Source organism: Thalassophryne amazonica, chromosome 6, assembly GCF_902500255.1.
Source record: "Thalassophryne amazonica chromosome 6, fThaAma1.1, whole genome shotgun sequence".
NCBI lineage: Eukaryota > Metazoa > Chordata > Actinopteri > Batrachoidiformes > Batrachoididae > Thalassophryne > Thalassophryne amazonica.
In genome coordinates this window covers 2,238,037-2,261,744 of record NC_047108.1, presented here as the reverse complement: position 1 = coordinate 2,261,744, position 23,708 = coordinate 2,238,037, and the positions used below count along the sequence as shown (strand labels likewise).

General features: G+C 43.5%; 1 protein-coding gene across 1 annotated transcript in view; it reads right to left on the bottom strand.

Moving 5' to 3' along the window:
• Positions 1-21,923, bottom strand: part of rtel1 (regulator of telomere elongation helicase 1) — a 225,346-nt gene extending 203,423 nt beyond the window's left edge. The window contains exons 1-4 of the mRNA XM_034173464.1: positions 21,848-21,923; positions 16,493-16,726; positions 2,238-2,331; positions 2,080-2,161 (exon numbers count right to left, since the gene is read on the bottom strand). Coding sequence (XP_034029355.1) covers positions 2,080-2,161; positions 2,238-2,331; positions 16,493-16,726; positions 21,848-21,923 — 486 coding nt within the window. The remainder of the gene's footprint in view (positions 1-2,079; positions 2,162-2,237; positions 2,332-16,492; positions 16,727-21,847) is intronic.
• Between the last annotated feature and the right edge of the window lie 1,785 nt (positions 21,924-23,708).

The window sequence follows — 23,708 nt, the reverse complement described above, 5'->3', positions numbered from 1 at the left end:
ACTTCGTGGCCCTCCCGAAGCTCCCAACAGCCCAGGAGACAGCAGACCTCCTGGTCCACCACGTCATCCGTCTGCATGGGATACCCACCGACATCGTCTCAGATCGTGGTCCCCAGTTCTCCTCACACGTCTGGAGGAGCTTCTGCCGGGAACTGGGGGCTACTGTGAGCCTCTCGTCCGGGTATCATCCGCAGACCAATGGACAGGCAGAACGGGCCAATCAAGAATTGGAGCAAGCTCTACGCTGTGTGACGTCCGCACACCCGACGGCCTGGAGTAAACATCTGGCCTGGATCGAGTATGCGCATAACAGCCAGGTGTCCTCTGCCACCGGCCTCTCCCCATTTGAGGTGTGTTTGGGGTATCAGCCCCCGTTGTTTCCCGTGGTGGAGGGAGAGGTCGGTGTGCCCTCGGTCCAGGCCCACCTGCGGAAGTGCCGTCAGGTGTGGCGCTCCGCCCGTTCTGCCTTGTTGAAGGCCCGGACAAGGGCGAAGACCCATGCAGACCGCCAGCGATCCCCGGCCCCTGCTTACCAGCCCGGGCAGGAGGTGTGGCTTTCCACGAAGGACATCCCCCTCCAGGTGGACTCCCCGAAACTTCAGGACAGGTACATTGGCCCCTTCAAGATCCTCAAAGTCCTCAGTCCTGCCGCAGTGAAGCTCCAACTCCCGGCTTCACTGCGGATCCATCCGGTTTTTCACGTGTCACGAATCAAACCTCACCACACCTCACCCCTCTGTGCTCCCGGACCGGCGCCGCCTCCTGCTCGGATCATCGACGGGGAGCCGGCTTGGACGGTGCGCCGGCTCCTGGACGTCCGTCGGATGGGCCGGGGGTTCCAGTACTTGGTGGACTGGGAGGGGTATGGACCCGAAGAACGCTCCTGGGTGAAGAGGAGCTTCATCCTGGATCCGGCCCTCCTGGCCGACTTCTACCACCGTCACCCGAACAAGCCTGGTCGGGCGCCAGGAGGCACCCGTTGAGGGGGGGGTCCTGTTGTGTGTGGGCCGCCAGAAGAGGAGCTACTGCTGGCCCACCACCAGCAGAGGGCGCTGCCGCCACGGACACAGCCGGGGGTGACAGCTGTCACTCATTACCTCTTGACAGCTGTCACCCATCTACTCAACGTCCTCTCACTCCATAAAGACCACACGTCATCTCCACCTCGTTGCCGAGATATCGTACTTCATTGGAGGTAAAACTCTCAGCCGTTGCTTTTGTCTTTTCTGACAAGTGTTTGTTACACAGTGTTTGCAGTCAGTTCCGTGAGTGCTCATAGCCGGAGGCTGAGTGTGAGAGACGTGGAGAGCTGACGTCTTCGCTCCCCACGCTATTCTGTGATAAGTACTCTCAACTGCTGCACGTACCTGTTTTCTGAGTGAGAGGTGGAGGTGGCATTCCCACCGTTGTTGTTACTGGGTGTGCACACACCCACACTTGACTGTCTTTGTTCTCGCCAGCAGTACCAGATCCGACAGTCGGGGACGGTGATCACCTGGGAATTCGGGACTTGGCGGCTCCAGTATTCACCAGGTTCGGTGGCAGCGGAAATCGTGTGGTTCCGGCTCTTCTCAGGACAGACGTCTTCTATCCTCGAGCCTGCCCACACGTCACCTTTGTGGATTGACTGTAATCATATTCTGTGATTGTCTGTATGTTCGTTGTGCTCCTTCACAACATTAAATTGTTAATTTTTGGCTCATCTATTGACCGTTCATTTGCGCCCCCTGTTGTGGGTCCGTGTCACTACACTTTCACAACAATAACTATTTCTTAGAGCTCTTTGAATCGAAAATCGATTCTGAATCAAATCGTCACCCCAAGAATCGGAATCGAATTGAATCGTGAGTTGTTAAAACCAGCCAAAATGACTCGCAACGCGCCGCCTCGGGTTATAATTGCCAACAGCACAGCTATACTACAAATATCTGGGGAGAACCCTGCACAAGACGAGACTAAATTAAATAACAGGTGACAAAATTAAGACCAGTTTATAGACACTGCATTAATGTGGTGATTTAAACAAAACCTGTAGATTTAAAATAATCAATGAACACAACACTGTTACAGCCACCCTACCTTTACGTGATTACTTTCCTGGCGCATCACTTCGGGATTGATACATAACTGCTCTCGGGAACCCAACACACACACCTTCGGTCTGAACCAGCAGAAAGACACACACACAATTAGAACTTCACTGACATGTCTTTAATTTCAATATGACATCATCTCACCTGTAAGCGGTGTTCTTTAACTCGCTGATGACCTGTGTGAGCTGAGAGTGTGTCCTGGATGCATATATGATCTTGGGCACATCTGTGTAGTAAACTTTTACACAAAGAACACAATAATTAGCCACATTTCACCAGTAACAATTAGAATTTCATCTCTTTGACATTATTACAGGGTTGTTTACTTTGTAACTGAACACTGGCCTCCATCATACAGTCCTGTCTAATGGTGTAACAGCTCAGTGGATCCGTACGCACCGCCCCTCACAGTTTGGCATGCGTACGAGCTGCAGACTAACTGCAAAGTTTACATAAAAGTGTGAAGTCCAGATTTACTGTCGTGATGACTGCATAAAGGTCTATACAGTAAAATCGAGCTGTTTTTAAAGATGTTTGAACATGACTGAACACCCAGAAGTGACCACGTAATAATGCAGATTTGGCAAATTGGATGTAACTTCAAGGATCAAGGTAAACTTTATTATCCACAAGTATGGAAATTCATGTGGTCATCATTACACACTACTGGTGCATAACAGTAAAAACATATATGCAAGCCATTAAAAGAAAAGCAAAGACAAGACAGACAAAGCAATAAAAACATGACAAGCATGTCTGGATAAATAAAATGGCTGAGTGCTAAAATATACACTGTGCTCATAATTTAAAATGCCAAAGAGTTTTTAAGTCTATTGTTGTACAATCAACTGCTGTCGGTACCAAAGACTTGGTGTAACTTGTGGTCCTAACTTTCCTTTGCAGGAGTCTGCCACTTGACCTCTTGCTTCTTAAGAAATTCTGATGATGAGGATGAATCATTGAGAGTTTGTTCTGTCATTTATAAACTGAGAACCACTGAACTACAGACACCTGATGCGGTCAAGTGTTGGTGATGGGTTTGCAGTCTGTGGCACAGCAGCCACCATCCGCTACTCATGCCCTGCCATTTTAATGCACACACTTTATCTCTACACATTTAGTAAGCACATTCACCAATTTAGAGTCGGGGCCACTAGGCGGCGGTGGGTTTGCAGGGCAGGCTGTGGTGCAGCAGTGTGCCACGGCTTCCCACGGCAGTCTGCCACCTGCCATTCCTGCCATGTTTTTAATGCAACACTTTATCCTTGCTCACTTAGGGGGTCGCACACATCAAGGGAGAGTAAATAATAACATGTGCATGTGGGGTCAGCCACAGCCAGGGATCGCTGGGGTGGGGGTGGTCTGTCTGCCTGGTCCTGCCGTGGTCTTGGGGCCCTACCCTGGGACTTGTGGGACCCAGGGAATGATCTTACTGGATGTTCTAACTCTTCATTACAGTTTCTTCTGGTCCTTAATGTACATGTTACCAAAGGCATAAATAAGACCAAATGATAAAACAATCTGCAAAAGAGCCTTGTAAAACATTTGAAGAGCTGTCTATTCTACAATGATTTAGTTTCCTTAGAAAAAAACATCCTCTTCTGCAACTTTCTGGCTGTATTTTGTACACATTCATTAAATGTCAGTTTCTTGTCTCATTTTTTCAAATGGCAAATCCATCTGTCTTATGTGCAATGTAAATGTGGCTTTACTGAAGAAAGGGAATTTGGAGCGGCATTTCAGACGATTCACAAGAAATACGATGCTAACTTCTAATGCTAACCCGGCTAAATCCCCTCTGCTCGCTTGAAAAGTCCAGGAATTGAAAAGTCGGTGAGCAACACAATGATTCATGATAAATAAATATGAAGAGTGATGAATGTGGAGAACAAGACAGCAGTGTTCTGTTCGGGCCAGGAGTCTGAGGACACATTCATTCTGTTCACAGCTGGAGGAGACACACATCTGCTGCACACAGATGTTCGGTGGCTCAGCAGAGGTAAATTTATGAAACGTTCAATCCATGCTGAACATGCACAGCTGTTGGATTTGAAATCAAGTTTAAAAGCATATTACATGTGCTATCAAGCAGGTTGCAACAGTGAGACCTGCAGAACTTTCCACACATGGACACAGAACTTAAGCACCAGGACACAGAGTGGGTGGAGCCTGAGAGTGCACGTTATGATGATCACGTGCAGAGCATCTTACTGACTTTGCCTCCAAAGAGCCTGTTGTCAGTTTTCCATTTGGGGAAAATATAGATCAATCAATCAATCAATTTTTTTATATAGCGCCAAATCACAACAAACAGTTGCCCCAAGGCGCTTTATATTGTAAGGCAAGGCCATACAATAATTATGTAAATGTGAAAAAGATGTGGACTGTATATCGTCCAAAATGACATCACTCTTCATCCTGGATCCTCACACTGAAAAATGACATTGAGCTCAAAACCAGAGCAACACCTGACATGAACGTCCAAATCTGGACTCTAATGCAGACAGAGAGTGTCTGAGTGCCTGATTACGGCTGAACTCAGCTCCTACTGTCCAGACTATCAGAGACCAGCTTCCTCCTCTCGGGGACAGAAGTCCCACTAAGGTCGGGAACAACTTTTCCAACTTGAGGCCAGTCCGAGGACTACTTGTGCTTATTCTTTTCCACTGTGCACATTTACTTCAATGATGCATTATTATTGTTAAAACCTGCCAGAAAATTGTGTTATTATATTGCTGCACAATATGTTGCGGCTACGCTGTGGCGTTCCATATAGCTTGGTAGATCTCGATACACACACACACACACACACACACACACACACACATATTATATATATATATATATATATATATATATATATATATATATATATATATATATATGTATATATACACTCAACAAAAATATAAACGCAACACTTTTGGTTTTGCTCCCATTTTGTATGAGATGAACTCAAAGATCTAAAACTTTTTCCACATACACAATATCACCATTTCCCTCAAATATTGTTCACAAACCAGTCTAAATGTTGTGAAAGTGTAGTGACACGGACCCACAACAGGGGGCGCAAATGAACGGTCAATAGATGAGCCAAAAAATAACAATTTAATGTTGTGAAGGTGCACAACGAACATACAGACAATCTCAGAATATGATTACAGTCAATCCACAAAGGTGACGTGTGGGCAGGCTCGAGGATAGAAGACGTCTGTCCTGAGAAGAGCCGGAACCACACGATTTCCGCCGCCACCGAACCTGGTGAATACTGGAGCCGCCAAGTCCCGAATTCCCAGGTGATCACCGTCCCCGACTGTCGGATCTGGTACTGCTGGCGAAGAACAAAGACAGTCAAGTGTGGGTGTGTGTACACCCAGTAACAACAACGGTGGGAATGCCACCTCCACCTCTCACTCAATATGCTGCAGAGTACCGCAGTGATTCCTCAGGGGAAAAGAGTGCCGTCCTGCACTCACTCAGCCTCTACAGAAAGAGGGACTGGTACTCCTGCAAACACTCACAATATACAGATATATTGCAAAATACAAACGGCTGAGTCTATTACCTCCAAAGAAGTACGATATCTCGGCAACGAGGTGGAGATGACGTCTGGTCTTTATGGAGTGAGATGATGTAGAGTAGATGGGTGACAGCTGTCAAGAGATAATGAGTGACAGCTGTCACCCCCGGCTGTGTCCGTGGCGGCAGCGCCCTCTCGTGCCTGAAGCCCGCACTTCAGGCAGGGCGCCCACTGGTGGTGGGCCAGCAGTACCTCCTCTTCTGGCGGCCCACACAATACTAAATCTGTGATAGTGAGCACTTCTCCTTTGCTGAGATAATCCATCCCACCTCACAGGTGTGCCATATCAAGATGCTGATTAGACACCATGATTAGTGCACAGGTGTGCCTTAGACTGCCCACAATAAAAGGCCACTCTGAAAGGTGCAGTTTTGTTTTATTGGGGGGGATACCAGTCAGTATCTGGTGTGACCACCATTTGCCTCATGCAGTGCAACACATCTCCTTCGCATAGAGTTGATCAGGTTGTCAATTGTGGCCTGTGGAATGTTGGTCCACTCCTCTTCAATGGCTGTGCGAAGTTGCTGGATATTGGCAGGAACTGGTACACGCTGTCGTATACGCCGGTCCAGAGCATCCTAAACATGCTCAATGGGTCACATGTCCGGTGAGTATGCCGGCCATGCAAGAACTGGGACATTTTCAGCTTCCACGAATTGTGTACAGATCCTTGCAACATGGGGCTGTGCATTATCCTGCTGCAACATGAGGTGATGTTCTTGGATGTATGGCACAACAATGGGCCTCAGGATCTCATCACAGTATCTCTGTGCATTCAAAATGCCATCAATAAAATGCACCTGTGGTCTTCGTCCATAACAGACGCCTACCCATACCATAATCCCACCGCCACCATGGGCCACTCGATCCACAACATTGACATTAGAAAACCGCTCACCCACACGACGCCACACACGCTGTCTGCCATCTGCCCTGAACAGTGTGAACCGGGATTCATCCGTGAAGAGAACACCTCTCCAACGTGCCAAACGACAGCGAATGTGAGCATTTGCCCACTCAAGTTGGTTACGATGACAAACTGGAGTCAGGTCGAGACCCCGATGAGGACGACGAGCATGCAGATGAGCTTCCCTGAGACGGTTTCTGACAGTTTGTGCAGAAATGTTTTGGTTATGCAAACCGACTGTTTCAGCAGCTGTCCGAGTGGCTGGTCTCAGACGATCTTGGAGGTGAACATGCTGGATGTGGAGGTCCTGGGCTGGTGTGGTTACATGTGGTCTGCGGTTGTGAGGCTGGTTGGATGTACTGCCAAATTCTCTGAAACGCCTTTGGAGACGGCTTATGGTAGAGAAATGAACATTCAATACACGAGCAACAGCTCTGGTTGACATTCCTGCTGTCAGCATGCCAATTGCACGCTCCCTCAAATCTTGCGACATCTGTGGCATTGTGCTGTGTGATAAAACTGCACCTTTCAGAGTGGCCTTTTATTGTGAGCAGTCTAAGGCACACCTGTGCACTAATCATGGTGTCTAATCAGCATCTTGATATGGCACACCTGTGAGGTGGGATGGATTATCTCAGCAAAGGAGAAGTGCTCACTATCACAGATTTAGACTGGTTTGTGAACAATATTTGAGGGAAATGGTGATATTGTGTATGTGGAAAAAGTTTTAGATCTTTGAGTTCATCTCATACAAAATGGGAGCAAAACCAAAAGTGTTGCGTTTATATTTTTGTTGAGTGTATATATATATATATATATATATATATATATATATATATATAGTAGTGTTCAGAATAACAGTAGTGCTATGTGACTAAAAAGATTAATCCAGGTTTTGAGTATATTTCTTATTGTTACAAGGGAAACAAGGTACCAGTAGATTCAGTAGATTCTCACAAATCCAACAAGACCAAGGATTCATGATATGCACACTCTTAAGGCTATGAAATTGGGCTATTAGTAAAAAAAAAAAGTAGAAAAGGGGGTGTTCACAATAATAGTAGCATCTGCTGTTGACGCTTACAAACTCAAAACTATTATGTTCAAACTGCTTTATTTAGCAATCCTGTGAATCACTAAACTAGTATTTAGTTGTATAACCACAGTTTTTCATGATTTCTTCACATCTGCGAGGCATTAATTTTGTTGGTTTGGAACCAAGATTTTGCTGGTTTACTAGTGTGCTTGGGGTCATTGTGTTGTTGAAACACCCATTTCAAGGGCATGTCCTCTTCAGCATAAGGCAACATGACCTCTTCAAGTATTTTGACAAATCCAAACTGATCCATGATACCTGGTATGCGATATATAGGCCCAACACCATAGTAGGAGAAACATGCCCATATCATGATGCTTGCACCACCATGCTTCACTGTCTTCACTGTGAACTGTGGCTTGAATTCAGAGTTTGGGGGTCGTCTCAGAAACTGTCTGTGGCCCTTGGACCCAAAAAGAACAATTTTACTCTCATCAGTCCACAAATCATTCCTCCATTTCTCTTTAGGCCAGTTGATGTGTTCTTTGGCAAATTGTAACCTCTTCTGCACGTCTTTTATTTAACAGAGGGACTTTGTGGGGGATTCTTGCAAATAAATTAGCTTCACACAGGCGTCTTCTAACTGTCACAGCACTTACAGGTAACTCCAGACTGTCTTTGATCATCCTGGAGCTGACCAATGGGTGAGCCTTTGCCATTCTGGTTATTCTTCGATCCATTTTGATGGTTGTTTTCCATTTTCTTCCACGCATCTGTTTTTTTTTTGTGTGTCCATTTTAAAGCACTGGAGATCATTGTAGATGAACAGCCTATAATTGTTTGCACCTGCGCATACGTTTTCCCCTCTCCAATCAACTTTTTAATCAAACTACGCTGTTCTTCTAAACAATGTCTTGAACATTCCATTTTCCTCAGGCTTTCAAAGAGAAAAGCATGTTCAACAGGTGCTGGCTTCATCCTTAAATAGGGGACACCTGATTCACACCTGTTTGTTCCACAAAACTGACGAACTCAGTGACTGAATGCCACACTACTATTATTGTGAACACCCCCTTTTCTACTTTTTTTTTTTACTAATAGCCCAATTTCATAGCCTTAAGAGTGTGCATATCATGAATGTTTGGTCTTGTTGGATTTGTGAGAATCTAATGAATCTACTGGTACCTTGTTTCCCATGTAACAATAAGAAATATACTCAAAACCTGGATTAATCTTTTTAGTCACATAGCACTACTATTATTCTGAACACTACTGTACATACAGACACAGACACACACACACACACAGTTTTCTTATAAGTAGATCTTGATTCAAAAAGGTTGGGCACCCCTGGCGTACAGGGTCAAGGTGGAAGAACTGTCGCTCAGAGAACAACCTGACTGTGAATGTTCACAAGACAAAATAACTCATCATGGACTTTAGGAAGAGCAGACAGGACCACCCCTACCCTCCTCATAAATGGACAATGGGTGGGAACTGTCACCACCTTCAGATTTCTGGGCACCCACATCTCCACAGACCACACCTGGACCTCCAACATCGGGGCTCTGGTTAAGAAGGCTCAGCAGTGGCAATATTTCCTGCGTGTCCTCAGAAAGAACAAACTGGTCACGAAGCTGCTGCTGGCCTTCTATCACTCCTTGGTGGAGAAGGTACTGACATACTGTCTGGGTGTGTGGTACGCAGGCTCCACAGCTGAGGACAAAAAGGCGGTGCAGAGGGTCATAAACACTGCCCTAAAAATCATCAGCTGCCCTCTGTCCAGGAAAACATCGCCACATCCTTCTGCCTTAGGATCAGGGTCCACTCCTGTAAGCCAACTCTCTGTCAGGGAGATAATAGTAGAGAAGCTTGAATCTTCGACTGGACTGGGTTGCTTGATGCGAGAACGTTTCGCTTCAAATCGCAGAAGCTTCCTCAGCTAAAATTCCTGCTCTGGTAGTCTGACATCTGTCTTGACTCTTGTAGAGAAGAACAAACAGAAGCCACAAAAGCTGGAGTTTTATACCTAACCAGACCCCTCCTACCGAGAGGCTAAACAATAGCTCTAATTAGCACCTATTGTCCTCTAGTTAGCACCCTCCTAATGACAGGGCAGCTGTCCCTCCTAATGATGGGATGGATGCCTCTCCTGACGACTCCCTTGACGACTCTCCTGATGACGTGAATGACTCATTACCATGAACAAAAGACTGACACTGCTTTGACCTGGGTACCCCACTGTAAACAGGGGACAAAGTGTGTCTCAGACCCCTGCCGGTTAAGGCTGGGTTTCAACTGTTTCACATAAAATGCCTCCTTCACTCCTCTCTCAAACCATTTCTTTTCTCTGGCTAAGATTTTCCTTGTCCTCAAACATGTGGTTATTGTCTTTCAGGTGGAGATGAACTGCAGACTGAGGTCCACTGGTGCCATCTCTGTGGTGGTGGTATAGCCTTTTGTGTAACAGCTGCTTAGTCTCACCTATGTAGTGTTTGTTGCAGTTTTACTGACATCTGATAGAATACACTACATTGCTCTTTTTGTAGCTAGGGATCCAGTCCTTAGGGTGAACTCATTTCTGTCTCAAGGTGTTCACCGGTTTAAAGTAAACTGGGATTTTGTACTGTCTGAAGATCCTCTGTAGTTTTTCCCCTACTCCTGCTAAATAAGGGAGAGACACTCTTCTTGGCTCCGTCTCCTGTCTGTCTGGTCTCTTTGTTCTTTGAGACTTTTGCACTATATCCAGGCACCATCGTGGGTAACCACATACTGTGAGGGCTTTCCGGACATGTTGTTGTTCTTTAGCCCTTCCATCTGTAGTTGGGGGCACCTGTAGGGCTCTGTGTTGCAGAATCTACTATGGAAACCACCTGGACAACTGAGAGCCTTCACAGAGTCAGGGAGATAAGTCGAGATTTCCGGTCGTCCGAGAAGTACTGAGTGCAGGCCCGCAGCTCACCCACTCTGTTCTGTCGGCTTTGAACATAACTGAGTATGACAGATGGAAGAGACTGTCTGTATAGTTGCCTTTTAATCTGCTCCTGGATTCCTCCTTTCCTCCCATGTTTCCTTGTTTTGGTGTTGTTGCCTCTGACACACTCGAGTGGTAACAGCGACATGTCTTTGAAACAAGGACGGGATGAAGGGAGTACGATATTTAACAGAAAGGCCCAGGTGTAGGTGATCCAAGCCATCTACCTGGTGTGTGGCTTAAAGTTGTGGCAAGCTGCATGTTGAATGCGGTCAGCCAACAAAGTCATCAGGAATGACAAGAGAATTATTTGGTTCAGCCTCATGGTGCAGGGCAACACGGCACTACGGTATATAAAAACACACCAACAAACGGTAAATGGACTGCATTTATATCGCGCTTTTCCATCTGCATCAGACACTCAAAGCGCTTTACAATAATGCCTCACATTCACCCCAATGTCAGGGTGCTGCCATACAAGGCGCCCACTACACACTGGAAGCAACTAGGGGATTAAAGATCTCGCCCAAGGGCCCTTAGTGATTTTCCAGTCAGGCTGTGATTTGAACCAAGGATCCTCTGGTCTCAAGCCCAATGCTTGACCACTAGACCATCACCTCCCCAGTAGGAGACAGGTAGGAGACATGAAGGGACCATGTCACCGCTCATGCATGTGTGACCACAAATATTTACTTTTCAACAGCTCAAAAATTTCAACCTGATTTCAAAACTGGTGCTGATGACGGCCGGTGTCACAGACCGAAAGGTCCCCCCTAAAAATTGGTCTGCCCTTCCTTCACTGCGCATGCATGCGTCACTTCGGACCACAGCAGCACATCTGAGCACTCTACATCCAAAGCAATCAAAGGGATTAATGTGATTACTAACTATCAGATGACAAAGTAAAACCTCTTAAATCATTCTAAAGTCAGATTCGAGCAGAAACTAGACGACGATCGGTGAGCTGTTACTGACGCTCTGAAATGACATAGGTGCAGTAGCAGCTGTGGCGCTCTGAACGGTTCGCCATCTTTTATGGTGAAATAATGCTGAATTTATGTGGAAATGATTGTTCTACAAAAGCTTCAGACATCTGTCGCTGAGACAGATGATGACTCGAGCGCAGTTTTAAGCAGAAATGAGGTGATCATCAGCAAATTGCTGGTGACGCTCAGAAATGATGATGCTGAGCTCTGAAATGATACTTTCAGTGCCTCCGCTGGGGGGGGGGGGGGGGGGGGGGGGGTGCCTTCTGGTGCTGTCAGGCCGCTCCCTTGTTGGTCCGTCGTGCTGCCCTGGTGGCTGCCCTTCCTGGCGCCTGTGCTCTTTCGCCTCCCTTTTTCGCCTGGTTCCTCCTGGGACCCTGTGTCCTGGGCCCTTTTCTGTTGTTGCTTGTGGTCGGCCGTATGGCTTTCGATGCGCTGGAGTGATCCATGTCTTATGGTCGGGTTCTGTACTTTTATCTTGGCCAAACACACCAGCCACAGTAGTGATCGGATATATAGCTGTGATCTGGGTCTGTGTGTGTGGCTGGTCACGTGTTCGTGGCTGACACCACAATTCGGTTTTGGGTGCTCTCAAGGGGATCAAGACTCTGGTGTCCTAGATTAGGGAATGAATGCTCACTAACTAGACAACAGACTGTCGCTGTCACTGCTCGTTCATGTGTGGTGGTTTGTTCCGGCATGTTTTATGTTGGGGCCCCCTGTCCTCGGTGTCTCACCTCACAGTTATTGTCTTCACCACTTGTCTTTCGTTTTAGTCTGTCTTCGTGTTGTTTTGGTGGTCGGCCCTTCCTGATAGAAGTTGTCAGTCGGCTTTGAGTAGGATTTTGTAGGCTGATCGGGCAGGGCAGATGGGGGGTCACACACGCACATCACATTCACTCACACACTACATACCTTCTGTCCTGCAAGAATAAATTGCATATATGTGTATTAATGTTGATAAATGGTTCTGCCAGTGTGGCATTTACCATGACTATATATGCAGACAGGGGAAGGGAAAAAAAATAACTACTGGGTATACCAAGTTTGTACAAGATTGACAAAAGATGGATCAAGAAGTTACTGTGATGCTTCAAAATGCACCCCAATTTGCTATTTGGGATGAAACGGAGGGGAACGGAGCTCTGTGGAATAGGGGTATTACTGTAAAAGACAAATTACCAGGAAACACGAGATTCAGTAGTGGAAACAAGTGCACTTAACCTCTTGGCCACCACCGCTGCTGAGACAACGGAATAAAATATTGTAATATAAATAAGTTTTTAAAATGTAATTTTGGTGAAGTTATTGGTACCTATATTACCTGAGTAATAAAAAAAAAAGATTAAAACGCCTCACTGGAACAACTTCTCTTTAATTTAATGTATTATACAAAAATAATCATTTTGTAATTATTACTTATTCATGCAAATTCATTGAAAGAGGAAAAAACACACACTCGCACACAGAAAACTATCATAATTTGCACTGTAACTGTTTTGAAAAGCTGCCACATCATAACATACCAAGATATTGCAGCGGTTTATTATAAAAATTAGCAGTGACAAAAAATTTCTAATAATAAACCGTACCATGCAGGAAAGGTAAATGGATCACATTCACCTGTAGCTTTACAACTCAGAGATCATTGTCAAGGTGTGTGTTCTGTTAGTCGTCAATTTTATGTCTATTTTCACTACTGAACAGGAAGAAGGCTGCATTCAGGAGTGGAGACAGGGAGGAGCTGAAGAGGGCGCTGCTTGAACTGAGGAAGAAGATTGCAGAGGGGAAGCACAGTTAAAGGAGGAAGCTGGAGAGCAAGATCCAGCAGGACAACATGAGGGAGGTGTGGAAGGGGTATGAGAACCATCACTGGTCATGGTAAGAAGGTGGACCAGATGATGGAAGGAGAACTTCAAGAGGTCAATGAGTTAAACCTGTTGAAGAACAGGTTTAACATGTGCTCTGTCCACCTTCCCCCAGGTCCTCTCAGTGCTCCCCCACTCTGTGCACTCACCTCACACCCCAATCAACACCACCCCCCTCCTCCCACCGACCTGCCTGCACTCCCTCATCCCCTCCCATCACTATCACTGCAGAGGAGGTGAGAAGAGAATTTAGTCAACTATGTCTGGAAAAGGCTGTGGTTCCTGATGGCCTCAGCCCCAGAGTGCTGAAGGGATGTGCTGTCCAGCTGTGTGGAATTTTCCAGCACATCTTCAACTTGAGCCTGAGCCAAATGGTTGTTCCTGAGCAGTGGAAAACCTCATGTCTGGTTCCTGTGCCCAAGAAATTTCCTTCGAGATGAATAAAGTTCTTCTTATTCTTTGAAATTTCGATGTAGTTTATCAATCGACTTAATTTTTACACTACATTTTGCATCATACCAATAAAAACAAAAATTTTAAGTTGTAATTTTAAGTAATTTATTTGTAAACAGAGGTTGGGCTAAGTGTGGCCCACAGGGCAAAAGTCGGTGCAGTGCAGCAGGCGACTTATTAAACTTAACAAGACAAACCCATCAGGGCAGCAAATCAAAGTCACACGGTTTTTAAAATGACACTTTGCCTTCAATATACACAGATGTCTGGAGTGAAAGAAGGAGTTACCAAAGACTTTTAATGGCACAGATAATGCAAACAGAGAACAAAAAAAAAAAAAAAAAAAAACCTCTGAAAAATATATTCATGGTGGGATGAGGTGGTGGGTAATTTTCCAAATTTGTCCCATTGACGTGTCAAAATCTGTCCATTAGACGGTGACATCTGCTGCCATCTGTTGGGAAAGTGTAGTGACACGGACCCACAACAGGGGGCGCAAATGAACGGCCAATAGATGAGCCAAAAAGTAACAATTTAATGTTGTGAAGGAGCACAACGAATATACAGACAATCTCAGGATATGATTACAGTCAATCCACAAAGGTGACGTGTGGGCAGGCTCGAGGATAGAAGACGTCTGTCCTGAGAAGAGCCGGAACCACACGATTTCCGCCGCCACAGAACCTGGTGAATTCCCAGGTGATCACCGTCCCCGACTGTCGGATCTGGTACTGCTGGCGAGAACAAAGACAGTCAAGTGTGGGTGTGTGTACACCCAGTAACAACAACGGTGGGAATGCCACCTCCACCTCTCACTCAATATGTTGCAGAGTACCGCAGTGATTCCTCAGGGGGAAAAGAGTGCCGTCCTGCACTCACTCAGCCTCCACAGAAAGAGGGACCGGTACTCCTGCAAACACACACAATATACAGATATAGAAAACACAAATGGCTGAGGATATTATCTCCAATGAAGTATGATATCTCTGCGATGAGGTGGAGATGACGTCTGGGTTTTATGGAGTGAGATGATGAAGAATGTGTGACAGCTGTCAGGAAGTAATGAGTAACAGCTGTCACTCCCGGCTGTGTCCGTGGCGGCAGCGCCCTCTCGTGCCTGAAGCCCGCACTTCAGACAGGGCGCCCTCTGATGGTGGGCCAGCAGTACCTCCTCTTCTGGCGGCCCACACACAACACCATCAGCTGACATACTGTTATATATTAAGTAATTAAAAAAAAAATCATCAAATTAAAGCAGTGCCAAATCCTTTCCAAAAATAAAAAATAAAATAGTTACTTCTCAGAAAACTGTGTTTTAGGGAAAGCCAGCAGTCCAAGTGCTGCAGATGCAAAATGATTGCCATCCAAATGAATTAACAGTTGGCATTATTTAGAAAAGTGTTTGGGGTCTTTTTTTCCTGGAAAAGTGGGGTTTTTTCAAGTCACCAGGGGGAAATTAATTTTGTTAACAAAATTAAGGTAAAATTTGCAATTAACTAGTTGCCACACTGAGGGTTTTTAATCCTCTGGGGCCGACGCCGTCGTATACGACGGCTAAGACCAAGCTTTACTAAATTATAAATAACTTTTGAATGATATGAAATAGAAATTTACTTTTTTTTGCTGAAAAGTTAACTCCGTGGATTTTCAAGCCAGCCATCGGCCATCTTTGTATTCCTCATAGAAGCTGTGTGATGACGTGCGCAATGTGAGTGTCCAATCGGAATTGGTTCACCGCCACATGGTTTTCCAAAATCCAATTGTAGGGCAGATTTACCTCACGTGAAAAGCCAAAGTTTGTTTTCAGGAGTGATGTGTTACTAGTTGGCCCGTTTGAATAGCCCCCTGGGTGCTCCAATGAGTACATACTATTAATAGTTCATACTCAGTGCACCCTGCGCCATTACGATCAGCGATCAGCACTGTTTACCATATCAATGGACAACAAAACGCATAGACCATTTTGTATATATTGTTAAAAATGTGCATTTGTGTTTATTGTTTGAACATTTTTGTTGTTCAGTCTTTCACACAAGACCTCAAATTACCTTTATCAAGTGTCAAAACAGTTGTTTATTATAGTTTGCTGTGTGTTTTGAATAAACGTGTGTGGAAAATTATTTTTCCTTTTATTTTTTTCCTTGCCTATTTTTGATTGTAAACCTTTGTCCTGAAAAAAAAAGAGACATAAAACTTGATTGTGGGATGCAGCAATAATAATAAAACATTTATGCCAGGTGAGTGAACTGTCCAAAAAATGCCCTCGGACCCCAGAGGGTCAAAGTGATCATAAGGTTTCCATTGTGGGTTAGGGTTAAGGTTAGGTATCGGAACCAAGCCGATAGTTTACATCTGATGCATCATTGACATGTGTCACGGCCCTTGTGAGAACCCTGGCATGGTTTCTTCAATCACAGCCACAGAAGTTCTATAAATTCCTCAGACTTGTCACAGAACACCCTCAAAATCTAAGAAATATTTAACTTTGCCTCAGAGGGTACCTATGCTGTAAATATGACAAGCAACCATACTGCCTGAATGGCAGGTTAGACTCAATGATCTCACAAACCAAAGCCATTTTTGACATGGACATACTTGGTGTTTCTCCGTCTGTCACTGCCGTCCCCCAAGAAGCCAGGGTTGTGTTTGTGAACATCTCTTCTCCTTTCAGCCGATCTGCAATCTTACGGGCGGAAATAGTGTCCTTGAAGTGCTCCCTCCAGGCGAGAGATGAACACAGCAAGCACAGAGTTTTACCAGTACCTGTTGGACTCTCTAGAACCGCATTCACTTTCTGAAACAAACAGGGACAAACGGATGCTGGTTTCACTTTCAGGGAACGTCCATGGCACTCAGGTGCAGGGTGTTCCACAGATGAAATAACACAGTTGCATAAAATTGGGGGGGGGGGGGGGGGGGGTGTTTACATCACGAGGCTACTCAGTGAGCTAATCCATGTAAATTAGGTCTGGCGCTCACACCCCACTAGTGTCCATCCATGATATCTGGGACCGTATTAAACATTTTATAATAGGTTTTGTCAGGTTACCTCACCAGCTGATGTGGCTTGATTTTAACATCCCTTTGTCATGGTGCTCCTGGGCACACACCAGACTGCATCTTCTGATGCACTATACTTATGAACTGTGTACAGGTTCAACTAGACTGACCCCTCTTTTTTTTTTAACTTTATTTTTTGATTGTTTAAACATTTTTGTTACATATATAACAAATAAAAATAAAACAACAAAGGCAAGCAGACCATGAAAAAGGAAAAACAGGGCTGAGCATCAATACTAAACTTTGCAAATATATGTTGATAGCTTGTAAGTCAAGATACAGTGCGTCACCCCTTTAAAGATTCAGTGTTTTGATATAGCCAACCCATTTCTCCCAATATCTGTTACATTTATCAACAGACAGCCTCAATGAGAAAGTCATCCTCTCCATGTCGTAAATTTTGTTAATTACTTTAATCCAGTCAGAAAGTGAAGGTGCGTCCTTACACAACCACTTTCTGGTGATAGCTTTCTTTGCTCCAACCAACAGTATTGACAGAAGATATTTTTGTGATTTTGGCACGCCACAAGAAATGTGTCCTAAATATGTTTCAGTAAACCCATATGACAGAGTTGATCCAATGATGCTTTGGATTGCTGTTATCACCGTTGACCAGTAGGGTGCGATCTTTGCACAGTCGCAAAATATATGAAAATGTCCTGCTTTAATGTGTCCACAATCTCTCCAACAATGAGCCTTATCAGGGTCATTGCACTGTTTACTCTTAACATAAGGTGTAACAAAAAAACGTATGACAGTCTTCCATGGAAATTCTCTCCAAAGACCAGAGCTGGAAGTAATCATGACAGTTTTACATATATCAAACCATTCATTCTCCGATATTGTAATATTAGCCTCTTTTTCCCAAGCTTCTTTAATGTACATGGTAGAGATATTCTTAAATACTTGTAAACATTTGTACACTATTGTTATTTGTTTCTTCGGTGCATTACCTTTACAAGCCTCAAGAAAATATTTCACCAAATCCTCTTCTTCATATTTAATTTTTCTTTCAAAATAATGTCTTAGTTGAAAATATGTAAAAAGGTCATGTCTGTTCAAATTATATTTGTCTGAAAGCTCCAAAAAACTTTTCAGCATACCTTTTGTTGATATAACCCAATAACCAGTAATACCTTTTTGAGACCACTGTTGAAATCTGTTATCAGTTTTTGCTGGTAAAAATTCAGAATCGTAAACTGGCCAACGTAATATTTTGGCCTTTGATTCAACATTCTTGTTTTTAAGTATTTTATTCCACACATTTATTGGTGATTTTATCCAACAGGGCAATAAACGAGATTCTGAATGAATTTTTAATAGTGGTTTATCACCAACCATAGATTGTAATGGTATGTCAAAGTAAGACTGGTCTATCTCTTTCCATTTAGCCCCGCAACTGGGGTCACACCAATTTATCAGTACTCGTAACTGAGCTGCTTTGTAGTAACTTTCCAAACATGGTAAAGCTAATCCACCTTCTTCTTTCCGTAATTGTAAAATCTGAAATCATATTCTTGGTTTTTTGTTTCCCCATATAAAATTTGATAACATTCTATTCCACTCCTTAAATTGTGTGAAGGTTATTTCAATTGACAGTGCTTGAAATAGGTAAAGAAACCTTGGTAATAGGTTCATTTTAACTATTTCAATCAATGTTCATTGGTATTAATGCCCATCGTTGCAAATCAAATTTAATATTAGCTGTACGTTTTCTATAATTTTCATCATGAAGTGAAGATATATCCTTTGGTATAAATATTCCAAGATATTTAATGATATTGCCTTTCCAGTTAAAATTTGTCATATTACAAATTTCCATGGTTGGCTGATAATTAAAAGCGATAATTTGAGTTTTCTGTAAATTTAGTTTATACCCAGAATATGAGCCAAATTCAAACAAGTGTCAGAAGATCAGGTAAACTGGCTGTTGGGTTGGATAATGTCAAAAGGATATCGTCTGCGTACAAACAGATTTTGTGTGTGATGTCTCCTATTACAATACCTGAAATATCTTTATGTTCTCTAATAGCCTGAGCCAAAGGTTCAATAAAAAGTGCAAATAGGCTAGCGCTGAGGGGGCAGCCCTGACAACAGCCCCTTTTCAAATATACAGTGTCAGAAAGGTCCACATTAATCTTGATTCTGGCAGAGGGTGATTCATATAATGATTTTATACAGTTGATTATGTTTGTGTTAAAACCAAATCTGTTGAGAGTTAAATAAAGATATTCCCAACTAACAGAATCAAATGCTTTTTCAGCATCAAGGCTAACTGCAACAGATTCTAAGTTTTTCATTTTATGAATAAGGTGAAGAGCACATCCAATATTGTCATGAGTCTGTCTGTTGCATACAAAACCACACTGATCAGTGTCTGTCAGTTCTGGAATCAAAACCTCAAGACTCTTAGCTAGTATTGTCGCAAATATGCGATAATCAATATTTAGAACGGATATTGGATGATAAGAACCACATTGTGTTTTATCTTTACCAGGTTTATGAATCACAGATATGACTGCTCTTCTCCAAGATGGTGGTACCTGTCCACCCTTTAAAATATAATTAAAACTTTTTTTAGGCAAGGGATTATTTGATGTCTGAAATGTTTGTACCATTCTGCTGGATAACCATCTTCTCCAGCCATTTTATTTCCTTTTAATTTAGAGATAGCTTTATTAATTTCTTCCTCTGTTATTTCTCTGTTTAACCTGGCATTTTGTTCAGTTCCTATAGATGGTAAATCAAGTTGGGAAAGAAAACGATTTATAATTTGTGGACTCTGTGAGTGAGGTTGAGTATACAGTTGTTCGTAGTATGCTACAAAAGATTTTTGAATACTCTTCAGTTCATGACATATTTTGTTGTCGATGGGGCTCTTCACCTTATTTACAAATCTATCCGTCTGCTGCTTACGTATTCTCCATGCAAGACGTTTCTTCGATTTTGGGCCGTTTTCATAACAATTTTGCTTCATAAATTTAGATTTCTTCTCCATTTGATCCTCATATAGTCTATTCAAACTATGTTTTGTTTGTTGTGAAGGTGTCGTAGCACGGACCCACAACAGGGGGCGCAAATGAACGGACAATGAGTAAGCCAAAAAGTAACAATTTAATGTTGTGATAATACACAACTAAAATCACAGAATTTAACACCAGGTGACGTGTGGGCAGGCTCGAAGATAGAAGACCCCTGACGAGAGAGAAGCCGCCAAGTCCCGAGTCCCCAGGTGGCCTCTGTCTTCAGCTGTCGACCCTGGTACTGCTGGCAAAAAGCAGAGATAAGATGTATGAGTGTGAGTCCGCACACTCAGTAATTCACAGTCCATACACAGTTAGGAGGGAGCACCTCCACCTCCAATCACACACTCGTACAGCTCCTGGTTTAACCACTTATCTGGGTTGGGATGTGAGGCGAAGCCGTCGCTGTCACACCAAACGCCAATCCCTCAGACAAGGAAACACTCCAGGAAAACGGCTGTAACAGAAGTTCAGGTTAAACACACAAAGTGTCTGTCAGCAGAGAAATTACCTTGTTAATGGTAGTCGATTTCTCTGCGGGGAGGTGGAGTTGCAGTCCGGCTTAAATAGTGGTGTAGATGAGTGACAGCTGGTGTGATGAGTGACAGCTGTCACTTCCTCTGGGTCTGGCGCCCTCTCGTGCTTGGAGCCCGCACTCCAAGCAGGGCGCCCTCTGGTGGTAGTGGGCCAGCAGTACCTCCTCTTCAGCGGCCCACATAACATTGTTTCATCAATCTTTTTTAGAGTAACACTGTCTTTATTTTTCGTGTATTCCAATTCTAATTCTTTTAATTTGTCAAGCATGTTTTTAATACTGCTTTCTTTTTCTTTTTTCTTTAGTGAGGACCACATAATTAGTTTGCCCCTCAGCACTGCCTTTGAGGCATCCCACGATACTAGGAGAGGTCTCCTCATTATTGTTATAGTCCACATAATCCATAAACTCTCTTTCCACAAAGTCATGAAATTTTTCATCCTTAAGAAGGCTTGTATTAAGCCTCCATAGAGTTTCTTTTTTATTGTTATCTAAATGGAGCGTCAAACAAACATCTGCGTGATCAGATACGTCTCTAACCCCTATAGTACAATTTATAATTCTGTGTCTGTCTGACATTAACATAAAAAATAATCTAATCTTGAATGTACTTGATGGGAATGTGAATAGAATGTGTAGCTTTTTCCAGATGGGTAGAGGTTTCTCCATACATCTATTAACCCTAATTCGTTAAGCATTTTCTTGGTAAAATTTGCTTCTGATTGAGACTTTTTAATTTTACTGGAAGATTCATTATAGGGGTTGAGACAAATGTTCCAGTCACCTGCACATATAAGTACCCCAGATGTTTCTGTGGCAATAAGGTCAAACATTTTCTTAATAATACTCGTCTTTATCTGGTGGTCTATATACATTTAACAATGTTACTTCTTTGTTGTCTATGTGACCTTTAACTAATATGTAACATCCATCTTTATCACTTAAAATTATCACTGAAAATTTACTCTGTTTGGTATTAGAATAGCAACTCCTCTTGAATGACCCTCATTAACTGAGGAGTAGTATATGTTATTGAAACCCATTTTACGTATTTTTTTCATGCTTCGTGGCAGAGATATGTCTCTCTTGCCAAAATATGATATCGTACTTTCCCCTTTTCATTTCTGCAATCACTTTGCTTCTTTTAATAGGATCATGTAGACCATTTACATTAAGGGTGACGACTGTGTACTTCTGCTTATCCAACATTGCCAAAATATGAGCTATATCTTAATAGATGCTCCAAATAACACAAGTAGGTCTGCAAAAAAGAACATAGAAACACATGAACATTGAACATACGTGACCTCCAAAAGTGAAGCAAAAGTCCACCTTCAGTAATGGGAGGGGGATCCCTGTGGAAGTAGTGAGGCCCTCTCAGTCCTGTCACTCTCCACCGCTTGTCCATCGTGACAGCAAAAAGTGAGGAAGCGCTTTCCCCAACGGCCTGTCAGTCATCATTAGAACTCACTTTACACATCTGTTGTACTGTTCTCCTAAGTAAAGGTCGATGCATTAAACTGTGCTTCGTTTAAACACTCTCAGCCTTTCTTGGATGCTCCTCGTCAGCTCTCCTTTGCTCCACTTCTTTGTCACTCGCGTGAACCTGGGTCGTCTTGCTCCAGTAGATGGCGAGACTGCCTCGTCCACTGCATCCTCCGCTCCTGCTGACAAAAGCTCTCTTCTTTCCAAGTCCTTTGAGGTATCCTCCGCACTGTTGTAGACGGCGCTGTCTCCGTCTCCACTAAAGAACACACGTAATCTGGCTGGGTATAAAGTTTGAAAGCGGTAGCCATTTTCCTTAAGTGCTCTTCTCACATGATTGTAAGCTTTGCGTTTGAAAAGAATATCGCTCGGATAATCTTGGTCAAAATAGACCTGTCTTCCTTTGAATTGGATATTGCCTTTACGCCACGCAGAGTGGAGCACTAACTCTTTCATCTTATATTCAAGGAAGTGTATCACGATGGATCTGGGATTAGCTCCGTGTGGGGGCTTGGGGCAGAGTGAGCGATGGCATCGCTGTATAGCCAAGTTGACTTCAGGGAGGGCGAGCTCTGATTTTATAAAAGTCTCCATAAATATTTGGATGTTTGTTCCCTCAACCTCCTCCACAATCTCATGGACTCTGATATTATTTCTGCGTGTCCGGGACTCATGTCTGTCAGTTTTGTTTGTAGCTCTATCTGCAGTTGTAATGTGTGCTCCAGTGCGTCTTTGACATCGGCACTGAACTCTTCCATGTTGGCCACTCTCTGCTCGGCTTCCTCAACTCTCTGTGTGACGTTGTTTAAATCTGCGTTGAGCCCATCCATATGGTTTACCATTTCCTCTCTAAAGCCGCTCACCTCAGTCTTAAGAGTGTCAATTTTATCATTAAACTCTCTTTTGATGTCGTCTTGGACATTTTTCAGCGCTGCCAAAATGTTAGCTTGGATAGCATCCATAGTCGTGTTTTCGGCTAATTTGTTAGCATCAGGATTAGCCTCCGTGATCTCTGCGGGTATAGAGTCTCCTTCTTTCGCAGTTTCTTGAACATTTGTTCTAATCTTCTTCTTATTGCCTGCCCCCTGACATATTTATGATAACTTTTATCTGCACTGTAGTAGCTTTTTATCAGGGGGTCGACAGGCCGTCGTGGAGCTAAGAAGTTATGCTGCTGCTCGCCTCCTCACCATCCCGGAAGTCCCTAGACTGACCCCTCTTGGCTCCTGCTCTATAAAGCTCACTGTTATATTAAAAAAAAAACAACTTATTTCACTAATCAAATTAGGGCTGTGACACAACAAAAATTTCACATCAAGATATAAGTCACTTCATATCCCAATAACAACATACACTTTCAGAAGTCTTTGAATGAATACTTAAATACTTTTCTGAACTATTCATTTTCTGCCGCTTATCTGGGTCCAGGTAGCAGTGGCAGCAGATCAAAGCAGCTCTGCAGTTTTTTTTTTGTTTTGTTTTTTTTTTTGAGCGATTTAGATAAATAAAACTGAGTAAATACTGCATACTACACACCAAGATTTGTGGGATGTGAAACTCAATGAAATAAAATAAAAGAGCATTTTAACTTTTTTCACACTGTAGTGTTGTTTATTAAAGAACCACCTGTGGCCAAAACACACCATTATATTCATCAGTGACAATTACTTTTATATGTTGTGTGGGCCACCAGAAGAGGAGGTACTGC